Source organism: Typopeltis vanoorti, chromosome 7 (genome assembly GCF_054136105.1).
Source record: "Typopeltis vanoorti isolate ZY-2024b chromosome 7, IOZ_Tvanoo_1.0, whole genome shotgun sequence".
NCBI classification, from domain to species: domain Eukaryota; kingdom Metazoa; phylum Arthropoda; class Arachnida; order Uropygi; family Thelyphonidae; genus Typopeltis; species Typopeltis vanoorti.
This window is the reverse complement of record NC_143555.1, coordinates 31,099,511-31,123,636: the sequence shown is the minus strand read 5'-3', so window position 1 is coordinate 31,123,636 and position 24,126 is coordinate 31,099,511. Positions and strand designations below refer to the sequence as shown.

The window sequence follows — 24,126 nt, the reverse complement described above, 5'->3', positions numbered from 1 at the left end:
TTGCGAATTACTACCCATTCAGTCAAAGTCTCTTAGCATTCATTGTTGGAAGCATATTTCCAAAGTGTGTGGTGGCTGTTGAAGTCACCTATATGCAATAGGAAATTTTAAAGGAAGAACTTCAACTACTGATGGATTGCATGTGCATGAGCGAGACAATGACATGGAAGAGGAATGAATCAAATGCTCAATGATAAAGAGGGATGGAATTATGGCCAAAAGCAACTAACACTACACAGTGGATTGTATCTGTTAACTACACATGTTCTCCAGCCAGTCTATGTTTTGTGGAATGAAAACCAAGTTTCTGGGTGGGGGGGGACTCAATAGATATGGACAAATTTCAATAAGTTCAGGGAATTGACTTGTTTACTGGAAGATATCAAATATTTGATCCCTTGTGTTGAATAGTTATTAGTTTATGAAGAAATATGCTCTGACAGTTGTGCTGCTGCACTAACATAATTAGAACTGCCACATTAGCTTTTTTAGAGGAATATTTTTTAATCACAGTTATAATTGAAAATATTGATACTTACGTGCAACAAGACTTTGGAAAGCCATAATAATTTAATGGCGATGGGTAACATTCTCTATCTATACAAGCCTGAAAGAAGTATTAAAATGCTTTTATTTTTATGGCTATTTTGCCTGCTTTTGTTTAGGAGTGCATTAATACATTAAAATGCATTTAATAAGAATTTTCTTATAAAAATCTAAGGAACTGTATACATTAAATAGTTTCAAAAAAAACTGGATTGAAACTAAGTAAAAATCACAATACCTAATTAAAATTATATATTAAGCTGATTATGAAAATTATTTTAATATAATAGGCACCTAAATAGAGTACGAAGACTCATCACAGGAGGTGCACTAAAAATAATTTTTCTACTAATCAGCTTTTAAGCGATAAACATTTTTTTTTTTTTTTTTTTACACAACAGATACCCCTCTCCCACACACTTGTATCCGACCCATTAGTAAGTGCAGTGATCCTGCAAATATGCTCAACTTTCCAAAAGTTTGTGAGTGGCTGCTTGCATGTAGGATATCAGCTTTCTTTCATTCATCAGTGCAATTAAGAAAGGCTGACACATGGATGTTTTCAGACACATGCATTTTTTTAAAATTGATTATGAAGATAAAAATAAAACTTGTGTTTTTATTTTTTTGAGGGATAGACAATTTCAGATTTTTTTTATATAAACTTTTTTTTTTTAAATTTTGAACAACTCATCAGTAAGGAAGGTTAGAGATCTGTCTTTTGCAAATGTTTTTCTACAGTTCGTAAGTTACTGATGGCCTATTCATTTTGTCAACATGTTTAGGATATTTAAGTTAACGGATATTACATCCCTTATTGTTTCATAGCCGAATAAGAAACTCGAAGAGTTTCATTCCGAATATAGTAAATATATAAAGTTCGGCGATTCCAAGCGTAAGCAAATACCTGGATAGTGTTACAACTGACCCTTTAGGGAGTGCAACACTGAGGCAACTCATGGTAAGGGTGGAGCAAGCTCCGATCACTATTCTTGATATTTCCCCATAATGTGAAACCCAGCTCCTAGGAGCTGTATTACTGTTCTACATTACGAGTGAGAGAAGGTCACTACCCAGACCGGTTTCAACCTTTATTGAGGTCTCATCAGTGAGTAGGTAGACCTAGAAATACCAAGTTTGTAGCAAACAGAACTTACATATACCCTACTATGAGAATTGCCAAGAAGGTGTCCTAATAAATTATTAATTATATGAAGAGCCAAAGGCTTCAATTCGGCGACATACATTTATTTAAGTTAAGGGATATTACATCCCATATTGTTTCATAGCCGAATATAGTAAATATATAAAGTTCGACGAGTCCAAGCATAAGCAAATACCGGGATATTGTTACAACTGACCCTTTAGGGAGTGCAACACTGAGGCAACTCATGATAAGGGTGGAGCAAGCTCCGATCCCTATTCTTAATGAGACCTCAATAAAGGTTGAAACCGGTCTGGGTAGTGACCTCTCACTCATAACGTAGAGCAGTAATACAGCTCCTAGGAGTTGGGTTTCACATTATGAAAAAATATCAAGAATAGAGATCGGAGCTTGCTCCACCCTTACCATGAGTTGCCTCAGTGTTGCACTCCCTAATGGGTCAGTTGTAACACTATCCAGGTATTTGCTTACGCTTGGACTCGCCGAACTTTATATATTTACTATATTCCGCATGAAACTCTTTGAGTTTCTTATTCGGCTATGAAACAATATGGGATGTAATATCCCTTAACTTAAATAAGCTTATGTCGCCGAATTGAAGCCTTTGGCTCTTCATATAATTAATGTTTAGGATATACTGACCTTCATGCACTGGTTGCCATAAGCTGGAAAAAAAAAATAAATAAATAAATAAATACAAAGCAGATGGATGCAAGACAGTTGATGACCTTCAGTGCCAGATGAGAAACCACCCATCTTGCTCATTGGAGACCTGAAGTGGTTTATGTCATGAGTGGCCTGAAGATAACACAGCTAAAGAATTCCCAAATAAAAAGTGCAAAATTTTGTAACCACCTTTTCTGTCAGCATGCTGGAAGAGAGTCCAAGAAGGGGCATATAACAATATTGAAAAGCTACGTTATGACCCAAAAGATTGAGTGCTCTTTGTAAGATTACAGTATGAACAAGAATCACTGCATATACTTAACTTCTCCAACACCAGGTAAAACAACATAATTATAGTAACACTACAGAGGGAGGAAAAACCTCAACACACACAAACACACAAATAATCCAACTGAAGCAATGACTTGTCTATACATCACTAACATACAAGGGTAATCTGAAAAGTCTCAGCCTAACAAAGAAAAAAAAAAACGAATTTATAATTTCAAAATTATTTTTATTTTTCAACATAATCTCCCTTAAGACTACTACATTTATTCCAGCAATGCTTAAGCACCATTATCATGTCCCTGTAGAGTTCTCAGTAAGATCTGCAAAATATCCTTCTACAGTGCAATCACCTCTTGATTTGAAGAAAAACATTGACCAGCAAAGAAGAGTTTTAGTTTTGGGAAGAGATGGAAATCAGAGTGAGCCAAATCTGGGGAATACGGTGGATGTTCCAACAATTCATAGTGCAGATCCCTTAATTTTCCCATTGTCAGTGGGCAGGTGCATCATCCTGATGAAAGATCATTTTTTTTTCTTCTGCAAACCAGATCTTTTCTTCTAGTCTGGTTAAAAATTCAGAACAATATTCCCTGGTTATTGTTTTACCCTTTTCAAGATAATTAATAAACAAAATGCCTTTAACATCCCAAAACACCAATGTCATGATCTTTCCTGCTGATGGAACTGAATGTCATCTTTGCTGCTGAACAACTGGCTTCTGTCCACTGTTTTGACTCTGGTGTGTAATGGTGAATCCAAGTCTCATCCATAGTAATAAATCGACACACAAAATCAGTTTTTTTCTTGTTAAAATGTTCCAAGCACTGTTCAGATTTTCATGCAAGTGCGTTTTTGATCTGCTGTGAGCAAACGTGGCACTCATCTCGTGCAAAGCTTTTTCATTTGCAATTATTCATGCAAAATATATCCTACACATTCTTTTGAAATGCCTATACTCTCAGCAATTTCATGCACTTTGACTCGCCAGTCACCCAATACCATATAGTGCACTTGATCAATGATTTCTGGTGTTGTTACACTTTTTGGAAATCCTTCACGTGGATCATCTTCAAGGCTGGTACAAACTTGGCACCCCTTTCTTAATTGTTGGAAATGAAGGAGAAGAGTACCCATAAACTTTTATGAACTTTGAATGAATTTCTTTGGGCTTTAAACCTTCTTTTACAAAGAATTTTATCACCGCACGATACTGAATTTTATCCATTTCAAGGGATTCAGACAGCTGTATAAAACAAACTACTTGATAGAATGACTTGCAATTTCACATGAATGCTTATGACAGATGTACCAATTTAAAAAAAAAAAAAAAAATCTTGCTGATAGTGTTTCCATCTATGGTTGAGGCCGAAAACTTTTCAGACCACCTGTGCAGCTTTAAATTAACAAATATAACTACTTGTATAGAGGGATTCAAATTAGGTACATGTACTGTACTGTTTTTGTTCAAATTCCTTACCACTGTTCTCGGCCTTGATCAGTTAAATGTCACCTAACTGATGCTCAAAACACAATAAGCCATAACAGTAATTATCAGCAATAATACCAGCTTTTCAAAACACAAAGTAAAAATTATACAAATAATCTCAAATGATCATTAAATTCCTGACATGATAGTACTACATGAAAAATTTACATCATTACTAACTTCCTATCTACAATTTTCCTCCAAATCAGTCTGTTACTTGTCAAGACTCCAACATTATCAGATCTTATATTTCTATCATATAAGACACTTTGTACTGTATCAATCCACCTATATCTCGGTCTTCCTCTGGGTCATTTTCCTGCCAACCTGGCAGAGAACATTTGTTTTGCTAATCTTTCCTCGCCCATTCTGTTCAAGTGACCATACCACCTGAGATTAGCTCTGCTAATGCATTCCTGGATGCTGACAATGTCAAGTTCTTTCCCAATATCCTCATTTTTAATATGATATTGCCATTGATGCCATCTGTTCATGCCTCCAATCTTTCTCAGGACTCTCATACCTGCGGTCTCTAGTCTTTGGTCAAGTGTTTTACTTCTGACCCAGCTCTCAGATCCATAAGTTAAAACTGGTTTGAACACTGTCTTGTATACAGCTAATTTAGTGTTCCGACTAATTTCTCCCTTATTCCATATGAACTTATTCAATTGACTTCCTACCATACCAGCTTTGTTGATTCTGTTGTCTATTTCCATATTTAATTTACCATCTTAACTAAAAATCGTGCCTAAGTTTTACTTGTTCCAAGGGTTTCCCATTCAAAACACAATTGACATTTTAAGCAATTCTACCTATTTTCATTGTCTTTGTCTTTTTATTGCTGACCTTCAATACCTTATCTATTACAACAGTTATTCAATTCAGTAAGGGAATCTTGCAAACTTGTAGGAGATTTATTTAGAAGTATAACATCGTCCGCATTAAGCAAAGAGCTGACATTAACATCTCCAATTCTGATATCATGTTTAATACCACTTTCCTTCATAATGTGATCGATATAGATAATGAATAACAGAGGGGATAATGTATATCCCTTGTCTCACACCAGATTTAACACATTAAACCATCGTCCTGTACTTCCTTCAATTCTAACTGCTGACTTGCAACTCAAATAAAGACTAAGTATTGCTTGATATAATGCCCCATTGACACCATATAACTGTAGTGTATTGCATAGCTTCTCTCCTGGCACCTTGTCGTATGCCTTTTCAAGATCGACAAAACTTAAATACAGATCCACGTTATATTCCCATGCTTTCTCAACTAATTGTCGTAAAGTGAAGATCTGATCCTGACAGCGTCTATTTGGCCTGAATCCAGCTTGTTCTTCACCAAGCTTTTCGTCCACTATTCTTCTCAACCGTTTCTCAAGTAAGCTGGCATAAATCTTGCCCAGAACACTCAGTAGGGAAATACCTCTGTAATTCTCACATTCGGTTTTATTTCCCTTTTTATATGTGGGTACTATTAGAGCTCTACTCCAATCATCAAGAATTTGTCCCTCTGTCCAGGCCTTCTGAAGTATGCAGTGCAGCCACTGTGAAGTCTTTTATACCACCATACTTCAGCCCTTCTGCTCGAATATCATCTTCTCATGCTGCTCTTAATCTCAATATGATTTTTAAAAATGTTAATCCTGCAAGGGAGAATATACAGCTTATTTCTAAGCATGTTTGTTGAATGATTTGAAGCAGATCCAAATCAGAAGAGCGATTATTCCACATCAATAGGTGAAGAGGAAGTTTACTGTAACAACATGGTGGAAATTGAAAGTTTATTTTTCACTTGGTTAGAGTATAATAAATTTAGTTTAATCCTTTATCCAAGTGTGCGCAAACAAAGTTTATGCCTGAAAGTATCTTCAGGACTGGGGTAAGGTAGTACAACACCAGGACAACTCCTTGCAAAGGTGCAGCAAGCTACCAACACTCCTGAAGATACTTTCAGGCACAAACTTTGTTTGCTCACACCTGGATAAAGGATTAAACTAAATTTATTATACTCTAACCAAGTGAAAAATAAACTTTCAACCTCTTTCTCTAAATCCGGAGTGATTTATTAAAAAAGGGTGGCACACCATTTGGCAACTCCTATAGGTGGAGATGAACTGCCAATGCTTCTGCCTGGTATCTCCACTTGGGCCTGGCTCCCACTGAAGAGACCTCAATAAAGGTCGAAACTAGTCTGTGTAGTGGCCCTTCCCTTAATGCATAACATTAGAAATATCTGCAAGGAGATGTGTTTTGCATTATAGGAGATACTGAGATAGGAGTGTTGGTAGCTTGCTGCACCTTTGCAAGGAGTTTCCCTGGTGTTGTACCACCTTACCCCAGTCCTGAAGATACTTTCAGGCGCAAACTTTGTTTGCTCACACTTGGATAAAGGATTAAACTAAATTTAGTAAACATGGTGGAAAATCCTCTTATGCTGAGCAGGAAACAGAAATAAAAGTATCTAAAGGGGAATTAACTCATATATCCATCCAATCATTTCACAATTACATCATTCCTAAATGTTGTCATTTAGGAAATCAAACAAACAATCAAACAAAAAAAAAAAAAAAGATAGTTAAATGAAAATCCTTTGGTGTAAAAAAAAAAAGCACATGCTAGCAGATAAGAAGATACTTCTTTATCTGAGAATAATCCAAAACTTAAAATCCCAAAGTATCATGAACATTGTTCACTTTGACTATGTCTTGGATATTTTTTAAAAGAGGAATGCATGGACACAGACTATTCTCAATTTAGCAAAAAAGAAAAATCTTAAAACCAATAGTCAATATTTGAAGCCAGATAATCCATGAAGAATAAATTAATACACACACACTCCTTCAAAGTAACTTATAAATTAAAGATACCAAGAAATTATATACTTGGTTTAATCCTTTATCCAAGTGTAAGCAAACAAGTTTGTGTCTGAACTATTTTCAGGACTGGGGCAACTCATATATAGAAGCTTATGACTTCACATCATTTGTCTTATTATCCCATAATGCAAATCACATATCCCTATGGGTATGTATGAGGGCTGTTCGATTAGTCCATGCAAAGTCGAAGAGATGGCTCCACCATATAGAGGTTATTTTTAATTGCTGGCAACTGTTGGAGGATCACACACTAAGTTTCAGTCAGATAGATCTATTACTCTGTGTTTGATGTTCATTTGAATCGATCAAGTACCGTGATTTGTGAAAAATGGATGAGAAAGAATTGTGTGTAGTGATTAAACGTTACTTTTTGAAAGGCAAAACGGCCCAGGAAACCAAAGCTAAGCTTGATAAACATTATGGTGAGTCTACACCTTCGATTAGAAAACGGTTCATAAGTGGTTTAGTAGCTTTCGAAGTGGCCATATGAGCACAAGTGATGCTGAATGTTCTGGACGCCCTGTTGAGGTCACTACTCCAGAAATTATTGAAAAAGTCCATGATATGGTGATGGATGATAGAAGAGTGAAAGTGCGTGAAATTGCTAAGGCTGTGGGGATCTCAAATGACCGTGTACATATTTTACATGAACATTCATGTGAGAAAACTATCCGCAAGATGGGTGCTGCATTTGCTCACACTGGATCAAAAGCATCAACATGTGAACTGTTGCAAGGACAGCTTGAGCTGTTACAATGGAATCCAGAGGAATTTTTGCGTCGTTTCGTAACAGTGGATGAAACATGGATTCGTCACTAACAGCCTGAGGCCAAGGAACAGTCAAAACAATGAGTTGCAAGCGGGGAATCTGCACCAAAGAAAGTGAAAACCATTCCTTCAGCAGGAAAGGTTATGGCCACTGTCTTCTTGGATGCTCGTGGCATAATCTTCATAGACTTCTTGGAAAAGGGCAAAACAATTACCGGAGTGTATTATGCGTCTTTGCTGAATCATTTAAATAATGAAATAAAGGAAAAATGACCACACTTGGCAAAAAAGAAGATTCTTTTTCACCACTACAACGCGCCTGCACACTCTTCTGCAAAATTGTTCGATTTATGCTACGATGTCCTTTTGCACTCCCCCCCCCACTCTCCAGATTTAGCTCCCTTGGACTACTATCTGTTTCCAAACATGAGAAAATGGCATTTTCATCAAACAATGAGGTGATTGCCAAAATAACTGCCTATTTTGAAAAGTTGGACAAATTATACTATATGGACGGGATCAAAAAACTTGAGCATCATTGGACTAAGTGTATAGACCTCAAAGGAGACTGTTGAAAAATAAAAAATGTTTGTCCAAAAAAATTATGTTTTCTTCATTTTTGCACGGACTTATCGAACAAACCTCATATAATGCTATGCATTATGGGAAAGGTCTTGTTTTGACCTTTATTGAAGTCTCATCAACTATAGTTTGTTATAGATAGCAAACTATAGTGAATTTTCTTTAAAACAGATTGATACTCTTTCAGCAATATGTTATAGTGAGAGTTAATTTTTTTTCAGTGTGCTATTGAACAAGTAAGATTATTTTATAAGCAAATGACTATGCAAGCAACCAAATGTTTGAGAATGGAAGAGGAAGGGAAAATACACTTAAGTTGAAATGTTTCCTTAGCCTTATAAGTGCATATTCTTTTTGAAGCAAGCTATAAGAAAGTATATTAAACAATAAAATGGAACCTGTGACCAAATGGTAATTCTGTTCATCTTAGCATTATATACATAAAATCATATTAAACATTAACACCATTTCATTTGTACAATAAAGAAATATTTTATAAAATCCAATAAGAAAATCTGTACATTAGGTTTTCTTCTAGAAATAAATCAATATACTAACAATTATATTAGTTGGGGAATTATTTTTAAAAAGAAAAATATAAGATAAAATTGTATATAGCATCATCTATAATTAGAATTATGCTTAACACTACAAAATTGGATAGTAAGTATATCACCTCATGAACTGCTTTATCAATTTCATCTGTTGTCACTCCTATGGCCACTGTATTAGCTGCAACATCAAGTACTTCTCTTGCAAGCTGAAAGAACATCACTTAGAAATGAACCACAGATAATGGGTATTATAAAAACTACCTCTGAATTTGAATAAAAATCTACAAACTGTAATTTTATGAAAACAAGGTGAAAATTTAAACTGTGCAAGATTGAATAATATTTTTTCCTAAACATAAATGTAGCTAATATACAGTATGGCCAACCAAAATGTTAGATACCACCCCCCCCCCCCTTCCCCATGTCAAACAGAATTTACCAATAACATGACCAACAATGAGTGGCAGGCACTGATTATAACAGATTGGCTACAGTAGATACATCTTCATGTAAGCATGTGTGTTTGCACACAACACAAGTGAGAGAAAGGTGGAAAAAAAAGGTCATGACTTAAATGACTTTTTAGAAGGGAGATAACAGAAGCTGACGTGCCAGTTAGAGAATCTTAGAAACCACTCCCCTATTAAGAGTGCCACATGCATCAGTGTCTCGATTACATAAACCAAAAATGGTGATGCATCGATATCAGCAATTTTGGATATATGGCTGAACATCACCAAGGTCACTATTAAAGCAGATGCGTGAGAAGTACACAAAGGATCAAGAGAATAAATAAAGTTCAACAGAAGTGCTATAATTAGTCAAATCACTGCAAAGGAAAACTATGGAGTGCAAGGCAATATTGAATTTATCAGTCACAGACAATGTTTTAAATAAGGCATACAATAGTAGATGACCTGTGGGCATAACTCCATTCCAGTAAAAGTAAAAACAAGCAACTATGGCTAAGGTGAAAAATTAACATCAGTGCTGCACACTAGAAGAGTGGAGAAAGTATAGTGACAGCAATGCCAAGTAGTGGAATGATGGTATGATATATGTTTCCTGAAAGATTTTTAAATCCTTTAACTAGTATCTTCTTCTTCTCTCTCCAACCTTGGTGGGATAACAATAAGCTATTTTACTAGGGAATATTGATTATGGAACAAGGAGGTTTCCCATTGCCTTCCTTGCCCTACGGTAAGTATTTATGTCAGTGTGTGTGTGTGTGTGCATGACTGTTCGCCTGTTTTGAAGGATGAAAAACCCAAGTTTCCGAGAGAGAAACTCTCCACCTCTATATAGGAGACTGGCAAATTCACATTTAGTTGAAAAGACCTGATAAAGGTTCCTCATATCATGGACAGGAATCAAACCCAGACCTTTCAAACCAAAGAGTTCTGTATATACTGACAGAGCTACAGAGGCTGCAACTAATCAGTATAGCAAAGGCTAAATGATGCAGTTCATCTGAACATCACTGACAATTAAGTACATCCATTCATATTTGCCACACACGAGCATTTCCAGTAAGTTATACCATGTGCAGAAACGGCTACAAGGATGTGATAAATGACTACCTTTATATCAGGATTCTATATATATCTCTCTCTCTCGCTCTCTCAGTCATTAGAACTCATTCCTACTGAGAATAATGGGATGTGATTGAACAAGATATTCATGACCAAGACCAAATGCAAGCAAAACTGATGGAACTGCAAGAAATCAAGTCAGCCCAAAGGAGAACATGCGTGGTACCGAGGCTGTTCTGTTCTCAGTCTCCCAGTGGTCTAACTTGATAGCAGGTGGGAAAATCAAATTAACCAGCCACCTGGGGTAGATATACAATCTAGGCAATACCACAAGTTTTTTTTTTTTTTTTTTGCTTCTTTTTGAATATTGGAATGAACAATATACAGTTGATCCTGAACAACATGGGGGTTAGAGGCATCAACCTCCCTCCCAACAGTCAAAAATCCATGTATAACTTTTGACTCAACAAAAATTAAACTACTAATTGCCTAAGATTGACTAAAAGCCTTACCAATATCATAAACAGTCCATTAACTCATATTTTGTATGCTATATGTATTATAAACTGAATTCTTACAATAAAGTAAACTAGAGAAAAGAAAATATTATTAAGAAAATAAGGAAGAGAAAAATACATCTACAGTACTATACTGTATTTATCGATACCATAAGTTTATGTCGTCTATTTACAAAAAGAATCATCTGTTTGTCAGTATCTACATCAATATTGTCTTATATGATACAAAAGACTGTAGATGTTATACAGTGTGTGTGTGTGTGTGTGTGTGTGTGTAAAAATCTGATATAGCTTCAAAATGACAAAGCATTTTACATCAATTTTTACAGAGGTCAAGTCCTATAAGATTGTTACAAAAATGACCTTGTATGTCTGTATATAGTTAAAGCTAAATGTTAACAAATAATCCTATGGGAATTGCTTGTGCTTACTGCTCTAAGAAGGAAATTTCTAGATTGTCATTAACAAAGGCAATCCCATCGTATGATAGCTCCTTATAAGGACATATGAAAGTTGTTTGCAAACTTCACTTGTAAACACCTTCAAGGTCAGTGTCAATCAGATCAACTACTTCAGACGAGCTTCTGCTGCCCAACGAAATAGGATTAAAGGAGTGCAGCAGGAGAACAAAGAAACCGTCAGTGGTAGTGAAAGATCAAGGGATCACGGCAAAATGTTTGGGGTCCAATATCTTCATGCAGGGTGAAATTCATCCGGAAGAGGATGAATAAAAGGCGTTGGCCAGAAGAACGGATATCGGTTTTCCATCGGATATCAGCCAACAAGGACCGACTTTCTGGAGAAGTCATGCCAGAAGTCTGATAGGAGCCAATCTGCCAGGCAGAGATTAGACCTGATGACAATCTTTGCCGGGAGCTATTTTCCGGAGAGAGGAATTTGGAAGGAACTGCTCCATTGCATGAACGCGCACGCACCCCTCATGCTGAACCCTTTCGCCCGAAGTGCCAGAGAGACAGCGTCCCAGATGCCGTCAGTGTCGATAATCTAATGCCAGACTATGAAGGGAGTCAAAACTTTTGACGGAAGGAAAAGTCAGAACTCCAACTCGAAGCCAAGGAATAAGTACGTACAGTGGGTAGCAGCCCTAAAGTGATTTTGATCCTTTTATTCTGTTTTGTGAATTATAGGGGAATTTTAATAGTGGACTGCTAAGTTTAAGGTGCTGAATTTGGGCAGAGTTAATGAATGAATTTTAATGTTTGATAAGTGATTGAAGATCATGCATGTACTAGTTGAAGGTTAGCAGTTTGATAGCAGTACAATAGCCTAGGATAGTATCAATTTGTTAATAGTAAATTGCCTAGGGTAATAATTTTTTTGTTTGTTAGTATAGTTGCCGAGGATATTAATTTAGTATTGGAAAGGAATGAATATTTGTGTCATGATAATCTTGAATCGAAAGTGTATTTTAACGTGGTAGTTTTTATTAAGAGTTAAACTGAGAATGTCTCTTTAACAAAATTATAGTGTAAGTTGTGAATAAAATAAAATTTTTTTCACACCTGTTTAGTTGTGAATAAAATGTGTTTTTCAATTGTCATTAGAGTGTCGCCTGAATCTTAATTGTAAGATGCACTGTTCCGAAAAAAAATTAGAGCCTATTTGCCGGAACCCAGAAAAAAGATAGAGAAAATAATTAGTGGACCACGACTGTAAAATATAATTAATCGGAGGTAATTTGTGTTTAAAGGGAAAACTACTGGACACACTTACCATTTGTTATTGCCAGGAAACAAACATCGGTGGTGCAGTTTATCAAATAAATTTTCTGGTGTTTGAGGAATAAGAAGGGAAGTGTGGAAGGCAGTTAGTAGAAAGGGAGTTTATGCATTAAGGGAAAACATATATAGGAAGGAATAGAATAATATTACAAAGGCGCAGCCGACTGCATAGAGTAAAGGTAAAGAAAGATAATAACTACCGAGATTAAAAGGATAGAATAATAGATAAAAAGAAATAAGTAAACAATATATCCCCCCTCCCCCCGTTTACATATGTATTACTAACATTAGACATCAAAAATAATATGAAAAAGAAATTCATATATATTTACAGGTATAATGATTCATGCAGTGATAACGAAGAAGCGGCAATATGACTGCTTTATAGTAGCTTCGCCTATACACTAATGAATGAATCGTTATAACATTTATTTTTATGATAATTAAATTTAACTAATTAATTAATAAGTTAATTTTATGCAGTTATGATTTAATACCGCATCTTTTTGTTTGTTTACATTTTTCTCAACTGCAAATAGTGCTATGTACGGTCTGTAAGTGTTTGTGTGCATTACTCAAGAGGATGTGTGTGTGTGCATCAAACAAAGAGCTAAACTTAATATTTTCTATTTGAATTAAGATAGGGATATTAAACCTCAAATCTTTTTTACACTTTTGATAAATATTAACTTTTTATAATAGATTTATGCATATTTTATGGTAGTAAATGATAAAATAGACTCGTATCTGCATATATTTTATACATTCATGACCTAACTTTTTCTTAATTTTTTTTCAATATTTCTAAGCCATGTGGTTCGTCTGAGTTTTTTCAAATGGTTGCAAATCTCCAAAAAATTTTCCAAATTCAAAGGTCAACTATAGTTTACTATTAAGTAGTTATTTAAAATAACAACCAAACCATCCCAGAAACCAACAATCTGGGAGCTTGATTGTTACAATTATATGAATGGAAAATAATAAATTATACACACCTTAGATGCAAGCTTAACACCTTCAATTTCATCGTCATCTAAAACTTTAATATGTGTGGATTCTTTGATTGCCCGCTCACTAAGTGGATAACCTGCAAGATTGTACAAGATAACTTCATCTCTACATTCCAAAATGTTTTAATAAGTGCACAAACTTTAATCTATAAATCAATATTTGTACTTGTGTATACTCAATATTAGTATATACTCTCTGATCACACTGTTGATCATATCATGTAATGTGTTTGTACTGTCTGGTAAGATAGTTTCCTTTTTATGCCATGATTACACTGCTTTGAAGAGATAAATGTGTATAGCCGCATTGAAGAAAAAATGAGAGTTTGAGAACAGGAACCAAACCTTGGAGATTCAGTGGCAAACCTTGGAGAAAACCCTGATTGATTCAGCTAGAGAGGCACGTGGTGAAGTTGTCTGCAAGGATAGAAAAATTAGAACTCCATGGTGGACACAGGATGTTAAAGAGACAGTGAAGGAAAAGAAGAAAGCATATCAAAAGTTCCTGGCAAATAAGTCAGCTTGTGCTCTTAGAGAATACAGAGACAAATGTAAGAAAGCTAAACAGTGTGTAAAACTAGCTAAAAAAAAGTCATGGGAGGACTTTGGCAAGAACATAGAAAATAAATATGAAGCAGGTGACAAAATATTCTGGAGGTTGTTCAAGAAGCTTAGGAATGGAGGAAAGAGTGCTGTAAAAGGAGTTAGATGATAAAGGTGACATGAAAACGGTCGAAAAAGATATTCTTCAAGTATGGAGTAATTACTTTGAAAATTGCTAAACGAAACAAGCAGTGATGGCAGCACAGTGATAAAAAACACTGACCAGGCATGCAGTCAGGAATACATATCCATACTTGAAATAGAAAAAGCCATCAAAGGCTTGAAATGTGGAAAGGCAGCAGGAGTAGATGATATTCGACCAGAAATGCTGAAGTAGGGTGGTATAAAAGTATTACGGTTTCGGCATTGCATAGTTCAGAAAGCCTGAACAGAGGGACGAATTCCCGATGATTGGAGTAGAGCTCTCATAGTACCCATATATAAAAAGGGAAATAAAACTGAATGTGAGAATTACAGAGGTATTTCCCAACTGAGTGTTCCTAGCAAGATCTATGCAAGTATACTTGAGAAATGGTTGAGAAGAATTCTGGAAGAAAAGCTTGGTGAAGAACAAGCTGGATTCAGGTCAAATAGAGGCTGTCAGGATCAGATCTTCACTTTACGACAAATAGTGGAGAAATCATGGGAATATAACAAAGACCTGTATTTAAGTTTTGTCGATTTGGAAAGGCATATGACAAGGTGCCAAGAGAGAAGCTATTCAATACACTACAGTTATATGGTGTCAATGGGGCATTATATCAAGCAATACTTAGTCTTTATTTGAATTGTAAGTCAGCAGTTAGAATTGAGGGAAGACTAAGAGGATGGTTTAATGTTAAATCTGGTGTGAGGCAAGGATGTACATTATCCCCTCTGTTATTCATTATCTATATGGATCACATTATGAAGGAAAGTGGAATTAAACATGATATCAGAATTGGAGATGTTAACGTCAGCTCTTTGCTTTATGTGGACGATGTTATCCTTTTAAATAAACCCGCTACAAGTCTGGAAGATTCTCTGACTAAATTGAATAACTGTTGTAATAGATATGGCATGAAGGTCAGCAATAAAAAGACAAAGACAATGAAAATAGGTAGAATTGTTGAAAATATCAACTATGTTGTGAACGGTAAACCTGTGGAACAAGTAAAACATTTCAGCTACTTAGACACTATTTTTAGTGAAGATGGTAACTTAAATATGGAAATAGACAACAGAATCAACAAAGCTGGTATGGTAGGAAGTCAACTGAATAAATTCATATGGAATAAGAGAGAAATTAGTCGGAACACTAAATTAGCTGTATACAAAACAGTGTTCAAACCAGTTTTAACTTATGGATCTGAGAGCTGGGTTAGAAGTAAAACACTTGGCCAAAGACTAGAGACTGCAGATATGAGAGTCCTGAGAAAGATTAGAGGCATGAACAGATGGCATCAATGGCAATATCATATTAAAAACGAGGATATTAGGAAAGAACTTGACATTGTCAGCATCCAGGAATGCCTTAGCAGAGCTAATCTCAGGTGGTATGGTATGGTCACATAAACAGAATGGGCGAGGAAAGATTAGCAAAACAAGTGTTCTCTGCCAAGTTGGTAGGAAAATGACCCAGGGGAAGACCAAGATATAGGTGGATTGATACAGTACAAAGTGCCTTAGACAACAGAAATATAAGATCTGATAATGTTGGAGTCTTGACAAGTAACAGACTGATTTGGAGGAAAATTGTAGATAGGAAGTTAGTAATGATGTAAATTTTTCATGTAGTACTATCATATCCCGTACACCCCTTGTGGGTACGTGGCAGGAATTTGATGATGATGTGTTCTTTCCATCCCAACTCGTCTTAAAACTTCTGTATTTGATATTCTTTCTGTATAGCTAATCTTTTCCATCTTTCTATAACACCACATATCCAATGCATTAATTTTTTCCATATCTCTCTTTCTGAGTGTCCGTGACTCACTTCCATAACTTGCAATACTCCAAACTGTTGCTTTAACTATTCCAATTCTAACGCCTATTTTAGTATTCTTGTTTATTAAAATTTTCTTCATTTCCTTAAATGCCGATTTAGCTTTTGCCTATTCTATTTCTAATGTCCAACTCTGAAGTGCCTTTTTCTGAGATCCAGCTACCTAAATATTGAAATCTTTCCTCAACATCTTATTTCTACATTATCTCCTATTTTTCCACCCATTATCATTATCTTGGTCTTTTTTGTGTTAATTCTTAGTCCATACTGTTAGATCTTGAATGATGGTTCTATCAAGAATAGAACTGCTCCATTCAAGATTTAACAAGAACAACCATATCAAGCAAAAGCACACTTTATTCTTGGCAAAACAGACATAATATGTAAAAATGCAGATGTTAACTTTGCTTAAGGGAATTAAAATATAAAGGAAGAAATTGAATCCTAAATTAAAATGAAATTGAAGAAGGAAATAAGTATTAGATTGTACTATGTTTAAAGTATTATCTAAAATAGATGGAAAGCTTAAACTTTCAAAAGCACCAATAGTAAACTATGCCATGTATAAAATCGCGTATTGTCGTGCGAACGAAAGTACAAAGGTTGCTGTGTGACCACCAAAGATGACGTAACGAACGATGAGTAGGCATTCATGGAAACCACTCGAATTTCGGATTCCCCGAAGAGAGCGATCCTCATTCAGCTAGGAGATGACAGCCAATTGGAAAGGTCATAGACCAGCTTGGAGTACAGAAGAGGGCATTATAGAAGAGTTTAAAAACGAACCCACAGGGGTGGAGGCTCTCTCTTGGCTCCTTCTACGTTTCTGGTTTTGGTTCCTGTAGTGTTCCCCGGTCGTGTTAATAAAAAATTAACAGAAAGTGACGCGCCACGCAAAGAAAGACAAAGAAGAAGAAGAGATAACAATACTCTTTACAAGAGTTTTCAATTCTTTGAATAATTTGTTGTACCCCATTTTCACTTTCTGCCATCACCACTACATTATCTGCATATCTTAAGTTATTAATGATTCTTCCGTTTATTTTTATTCCTTCTTCTACATCCATTTATTATTATTATCCATTATGCCTATATATGTAATGCATATACATTACAGGAGCATAATAAGCTTTCCAGAGATAAAGCTGTTTATGTTTTGATTATGAAGGAGTCATCTACTGAACACTTTTAGTTTTGAAAACAGAAGAATTTCTTGTTTTAAAAAAAATCACATTTTAGGTAATTTTTAAAACTTTTCTAAAGCCACATTTTATTAGATCTTCCAAATATTTTTCCTATATCATTCTCCAAAAATTGGATAAAATCCTGATTTTTGAAAATTAATAGTAAACACTCACTATAGCAAATACCATTATAGCAAAACTTGCTCACTATAATAATAATTATAATAATAATGATGATTCAACTGAAGCTCAACAGATATAGTGGCATGCTAAATGAAATTCACTACAGCAAACCATTATAAACTATTCTTGTAATCTCTAGAAGTATGATATATGCAAGTCAACTGGATGCTATTATTATTTTCTACAATTTGAAAATTGGTGTTTCTTTTTACTATATATACTTAAAATAATTTCTTCACTCACATCTATTAAGGGGGTAGAAGTAAAATACTTCACTGCCTTAACAGTGAAGTATTTTACTTCACTTCACAAAAGCATTTAAGAAGAATTACTGAAAACAGGAATAATGAATGTATCTAATCAAAATGTCAAAATAAAACTGCAAATTTACCTTTAGGATGATCTGCATAATCAGGTCTTTCTATGTGGTCTGGAACTTCCCGCTTAGGAGTCTAAAATGCAATGGGAAATAGTACCAGAAAGTAAGATGGAGAAAAAACTTACTACTAAATTAAGAATTTTCATTACTAACATTACTGTATTTTCTTTGACGATGTCTCTTGTTCGAGAGATTGAAACAACTGTTACTTTTTCATTCTCTTTTCTCATTTCTAACATTTTTAGCAACAATATCTTGTTCTCTTGCTAATAATAAAATGATCTATCAATTTTCTTATAAACAACAGAATTATACTAAACCATTCAGGAGAGCACTCAACATATTCTTCTTCCTTGATTATTATCCTGTAATGACAGGATGACTTACAAGAACTGCAGATATCTTCAGCATTATCCATATTTCATCAAGAATAATACACATTTATGGTGGAAAAAAATAATTATTCAACTAATTAAATTACTGCTACAGCTGAACACCCATGGAGGAGTACTTCAAGCAGTGGTACTTGAAGTCAAATCCAACGAAAACAGTGTCCTCGGTATTTCAATATCGAGTCCTGTACATGCAGAGGCGAATCAACAACTCAACCTTTCTTTCTGTGGAAAAGTAGTAGAACACGAGCCTCACCCAAAATACCTTGGAGTGAGCCTGGACAAAAGCCTAACCTATAAAAGGCACATCATCAACCTCTCAAATAAAATTAAAACCAGAAATAATATCACTTCAAAGCTTGCAGGAACAACCTGGGGTTGTGGTGCAGAAGTCCTAAGGTCATCTGCACTAGCCCTAGCATTCTCTGCAGCAGAATATTGTGCCCCTGTCTGAGAAAGAAGTACACACACTAACATTATAGACACCCAGCTAAACACTACCCATGCGCACAATTAGTGGGATAGTGAGAAGCACCCCTCTCTCCAGGCTGCCTGTTCTATCTAACATTGCTCCACCACACATACAGAGAAGACAAGCCTCGGAATTTAATAAAGCAATGAGCAACCCACTCCTGCCCCTACACCAGACTCCCATAAACCCACCTAGTCTTTGCCTCAAATCTAGAAAGCCTCTCTGGTCCATGGACGAACTCTCTTCAGCGGTGCTGCCATCAATATCTGACATATGGAGAGAATACTGGTCCAACAATCTCCCAACAAACAGCTTCCTGGTAGAAGATCCCTGTGCTCTGCAGCCTGGTTTTGACCTTCCTAGGAAGATTTGGTCATCAATAAACAGGATCAGAACTAGTCAGGGCAGATGTGGCTACCTTCTACACAAATGGGGGCTGTCAGATCACCCTTATTGTGATTGTTCTCCCGTGGCTCAGACAATTACTCATATTGTGTATGACTGCCCAAGGCGCCAATTAAACGGTGGTGGACTACAGGACATCCACAAGGTGACAGATGAGGTCTTGAAATGGCTTTCAGCCTGGACCGTGACCTGTAGTTGATATGGTGGTGGTTATGGAGGAAACAGAAGGTCGCGGTCCCGTCTCACCACGAAGACATTATTCTCGTAGTCACTCTCATAGTCCTCGTCATAGTATCAGCAGAACTCCTCATGTTAGAAGATGATGATACAATGTGAAATGGGCCTCTCCTAATGGATCAAGTTTTCTCACAAAAGACAACTGCTCTCTAATGAAACCTCGGATACAGCTACATTTATGTTGTGAGAACATGCAGCCTTGTCATACTTGTTGTAGCAGGATGATAATTGTCCCTGGCTTGATTATGACAAGTTACTTTTGCTTTATTTAAAAAAAAAAAGGAAAAACATAGAAAGCAGGTTGTGCCTTTTATGTAATGAACTTTTATATGTTAAGATTTTTATCATTTGTTTCTGGAAATTGTGATTGTACTTTTCACTTATCAGTTTCATGTAGCCATAAGCATAAATAAATACTGCTACAGCTAACCAACCTGCCTGAATGTGACTAAAGTGGTTCTTTACATGAAACTAAACATGAAATAATGGCTGATGCATATTCAAAGTTATATGCATATAGCTGTGAATATATATCAAAGCTATATGACAGTAATCCTTGATTAATGTGCCTAATGCATTCTTTAAAAAGCGTATTAATCAAAAATGCACAAATCAAATATAATAACCTATGGAAAAAAGTATAATTCGTTCCTCAAATTTCTTTTTTGACTCTTAATAAAAGAAGGTATGTCTCAGGGCCTAGTCAAAGGAAAACCATGAAGCTGAAAGACAAGTAAACATATTCAGAATATAAATTTATTATTCTACTTCTTAACAAAGAATTGAGCTAACGTAGTTTGGTGGACATTGTTTATTTTTTCTTCATATGACTGACGGTATGGACCTATTGCCTCTTTTACTCTTCTGCAAATTTTACTGCTTCTCTCTTCATCAGGGTCAGTCATAAGCACTGCTGACTAAAAACTTGGATTGTATGAAAAATAGTTTCAACTTGTTTCTGTGAAATCTCTTTTGGCTGACTGTCAGTGGTTAAATTTTCTTCATATTCTTCAGGATCTTCCCACTGTGCATTAAATTTAGCAGGTCAGAATCCCTCAATTCCTCAGAATGAGATTTAATTAATTCTTGGATGTTATCATACAAAACCCAGTTCACACCCGATGTTGGCAATTTTCACAACATCATCCATTTCATTTGAAAAGCCTCTAGAATGTGCTTCCAAATGGCTCAGTAATTTCATTAGATTTCATGACTGACTTTATAACCAGGCTGAGATTTCTCTGATTTGGCTAGAAAAGTCTTGGAAGGCATTCACTTCCAAAAAAGGTCGGTTTCATCAACATAAAATATTTGTTGGTCACAATAGCATCCCCCTTCTTCCACAATTTTTTTTCAAAATCTCTGGATAATCTGCACAATCTCCTTATCTGCACTTGCAGCTTCGCCTGTGATTTAAACATAACGTAGGCTATTTCTCTTTTTGAAACGCTCAAACCACTTCATGCCATGATTCATTCATATTTTCAATGGCATCTCTTACAGTATAATTTTTCCAGAATTCTGGCAATGAAATTAAACTGTCTTGTGCTGTAACTAAACATGTTCAGGTCGGGGCGATCATAGCTCGCTTGCCATGAACCAACCACCTGTCAAAGCGAGCGAATTCACTGGCAATTTTGTTCCTACATGTCATTGGACTTTTTGTAATGGTTTCTTGGATTGTAACTAGCCCCACATTGAGCAAATGGGTTAAGGTGAAAGGTAATGTTCCTTTCAGAATATATTAAACAATAATTAAGGAGAATGATATATTTGATTATTAGTTACTATACTTGATTTACTAAAAGATGTAAAGAATAGCAAATATAAGGAAGAGAAAGAATAGGTGTGAATAAAAATACTTTCAATACTCTAAAAGAGGGTATGAATAATTTACATCTGTGATATTATATGGGCACTTGTGCTATAAGTATCTGGGGGTGGAGTGAAGAACACATGATCCAATGAACTCTAGACTTTCATATTTGCATTATGATGGGCATAATAAAAAAAAACAAAAAAAACACTTATGCATAGATGGAAAGGGATGTTTGCAAAATATAAATCACTAACAGCCACTATACTGCAGATGCAAGAAGTAGTAGTAGTTTTATTGAATCACTGAATAAAGTACTGAGACATCTGCAGTCTGTGTAATATATAATATATTTGGACCAATAGTGCAATTAGAGACAACTGGGATAAGAACAGCACTACCAAATGAAACATGTCTCCTCCACTGACACAGAAATTATGCTGCATAAATTCCAACAAAACCATTTGTACTGCCAAACACAGCATCTAACTAAAAACAATCCTAACATTTGTCCAAATTTTCAATTGCATGAAATAAGTGTTTGTTTGATTGCATTTGAAATTTTTTTTGTCACTAAGACAGATCACAAATGCCAACTTCAAATAAAATTCTACCAAAAGAGTTGAAACAAATACGGCACATAAACTTTGTGTCAGTGAGGTCATCCACCAGCCAGACAGAGGAGCACCACACAGGAAAGCGGCAATAAAATGAAATTCTACCAAAAAGGTTGCAACTAACATGGTGTGAAAACTTTGCACCAGATCAGCCCACCTACGTGATGGGGAAGCAGCACACAGACGGTAATGAGAAGTGCTGTTGGTACAATAAAAGTGCAAAACACTTCCCGACTTCATCAAATTCTTGACATGTACCATCAAGGAGAGTACAGGATGTGATAGCACTACATGAAAAATATTTACTAAAATATAGAGCCAAAAGGTTTGATGAAAAATTTACATCATTACTAACTTCCTATCTACAATTTTCCTAAAAATTAATCTATTACCTGTCGAGACTCCAACATTGTCAGATCTTATATTTCTATCTTCTAAGGCACTTTTTACCGTATCAATCCACCTATATCTTGGCCTTCCTCTGGGTGTTTTTTTTTTTTTTTCAGAGATAATAGGCTTTACAAGTCATGATCATCCTTTGGTCCATAGATCTAATAATGGAGTACTTTCCAGTCAAAACACCATCTTCACCTTTTCATATGCATCATGAAGTCCAGTAAGATGATTGGAGCATTATCCAAATCAGTAAAGCTAGATTATTCTTACAATAATTCCAAACGATGGACAAAAATAGCTTATAAATCCATTTCATGCAATGTTGTTTGGACACAAAATCAGCTCTTGCTAGGCATCTTGTTAACTAAATTTTTGACCTTATTTATTGAACCTCGGTATCAATTTACAAAATGCATTAAATGAACATATTATTAAACGGATTACTGTATTTAATGGTTAAACAATTAAATTTAATGATAACACGAATGGCAAAAACTTTACATTTGAATAAAAAGAATTAAACTATAACAATAATTTTTTTTTACTAGTCTGCAACTGTGGAATATTCAGATAGTATTATATACTTCTTGTATCTGGAAGATGAAAATTATACACAATATATATTTTTTAAAAACCACAGCCTATATCACTGCTTGCATTTTCTTAAATGTCATACTTAATTTAAAAAAATAATAAAAATACTTACTAAAGGATAATATGGTCTCAGTTTTCCAGTAAATTCATAGCCTGGCCAAGGATTGTTACTCGCATACTGATTAGTTTGTTTTTCATTTTCTAAAACAGAAAATAAAAACTATAACCATAATGAAAGACTACAACAGACATTACCTATATAGTCACAGATTTCTAACAAAAGCAATTTTCTTTCTGAACTTAAGAAATCCATATATGCGAAGGAGTGTAATTATTGCTGATTACACTCCTTTCAAATTATTGTTAGCTAACAATTTTTTTTTTCCAGTCTAGCATTCATTTCTTTAATTTTTTTAATGACTGTCCAATCAACTACATGTAGAAACATACTGCATTAGTATTAGTACTGGTGAACAATGGGCTAAGAGAAAGATAATCTGGGAACCATGTTCTTATGAACAAAAAGAGTACTTTTTCAAGCTGCTTCATGACTTGATAGCAGAATGTGGTCTCACAAATAATCTCTGAAAATAATATGACATGCATAAATGCCCATGCCACCTGTGATTTGAACCTATGGAAAGCAGACACACTACTCCAGATGTGGGCTTAATCCATTAAGTGTGTATTGTAACTAATGGATCAAAAGACTAATAGAAATTACACTCAAAACATTAAGAGGCCACACAACAATAATCGGGTGTATGCACCAGGGTAGGAAAAAAGAGATAACAGTAAAACGTTTTTTTACTACTAGCAGAGGATTTAAATGCCAGAATAAGAAACGGAAATACAAAACAAACATAGGAAGATTTGGTGAAGATATATATAATTAAAATGGACACAAACTGAGAGATTTTGGGATTCATAATCTTCTTCCTTTCCAGGCTTATAGGTCAAGTGGCCTGTTCCGGACTCAATTCCATCTTTTTAAGGGTCTTCCTCTGCATCGGGTACCTTTTGGGTGGTAATTTAGAATTTGTTTAGGTATTCTGCTTCTATTCATTCTCAGTATGTGTTCTTTCCATTTTTCTCTTAGCAAATAAATGTTTCA

At 35.2% G+C, this 24,126-nt stretch overlaps 1 protein-coding gene across 1 annotated transcript in view; it reads right to left on the bottom strand.

Annotated features, from left to right (window-relative positions):
* The window catches only part of LOC150104559 (methionine aminopeptidase 1), a 172,653-nt gene that overhangs the window by 97,923 nt on the left and 50,604 nt on the right, over positions 1–24,126 (bottom strand). Inside the window, exons 3-7 of the mRNA XM_090395775.1 lie at positions 23,125–23,213; positions 18,096–18,156; positions 13,736–13,827; positions 9,071–9,154; positions 540–607 (exon numbers count right to left, since the gene is read on the bottom strand). Coding sequence (XP_090251901.1) covers positions 540–607; positions 9,071–9,154; positions 13,736–13,827; positions 18,096–18,156; positions 23,125–23,213 — 394 coding nt within the window. The remainder of the gene's footprint in view (positions 1–539; positions 608–9,070; positions 9,155–13,735; positions 13,828–18,095; positions 18,157–23,124; positions 23,214–24,126) is intronic.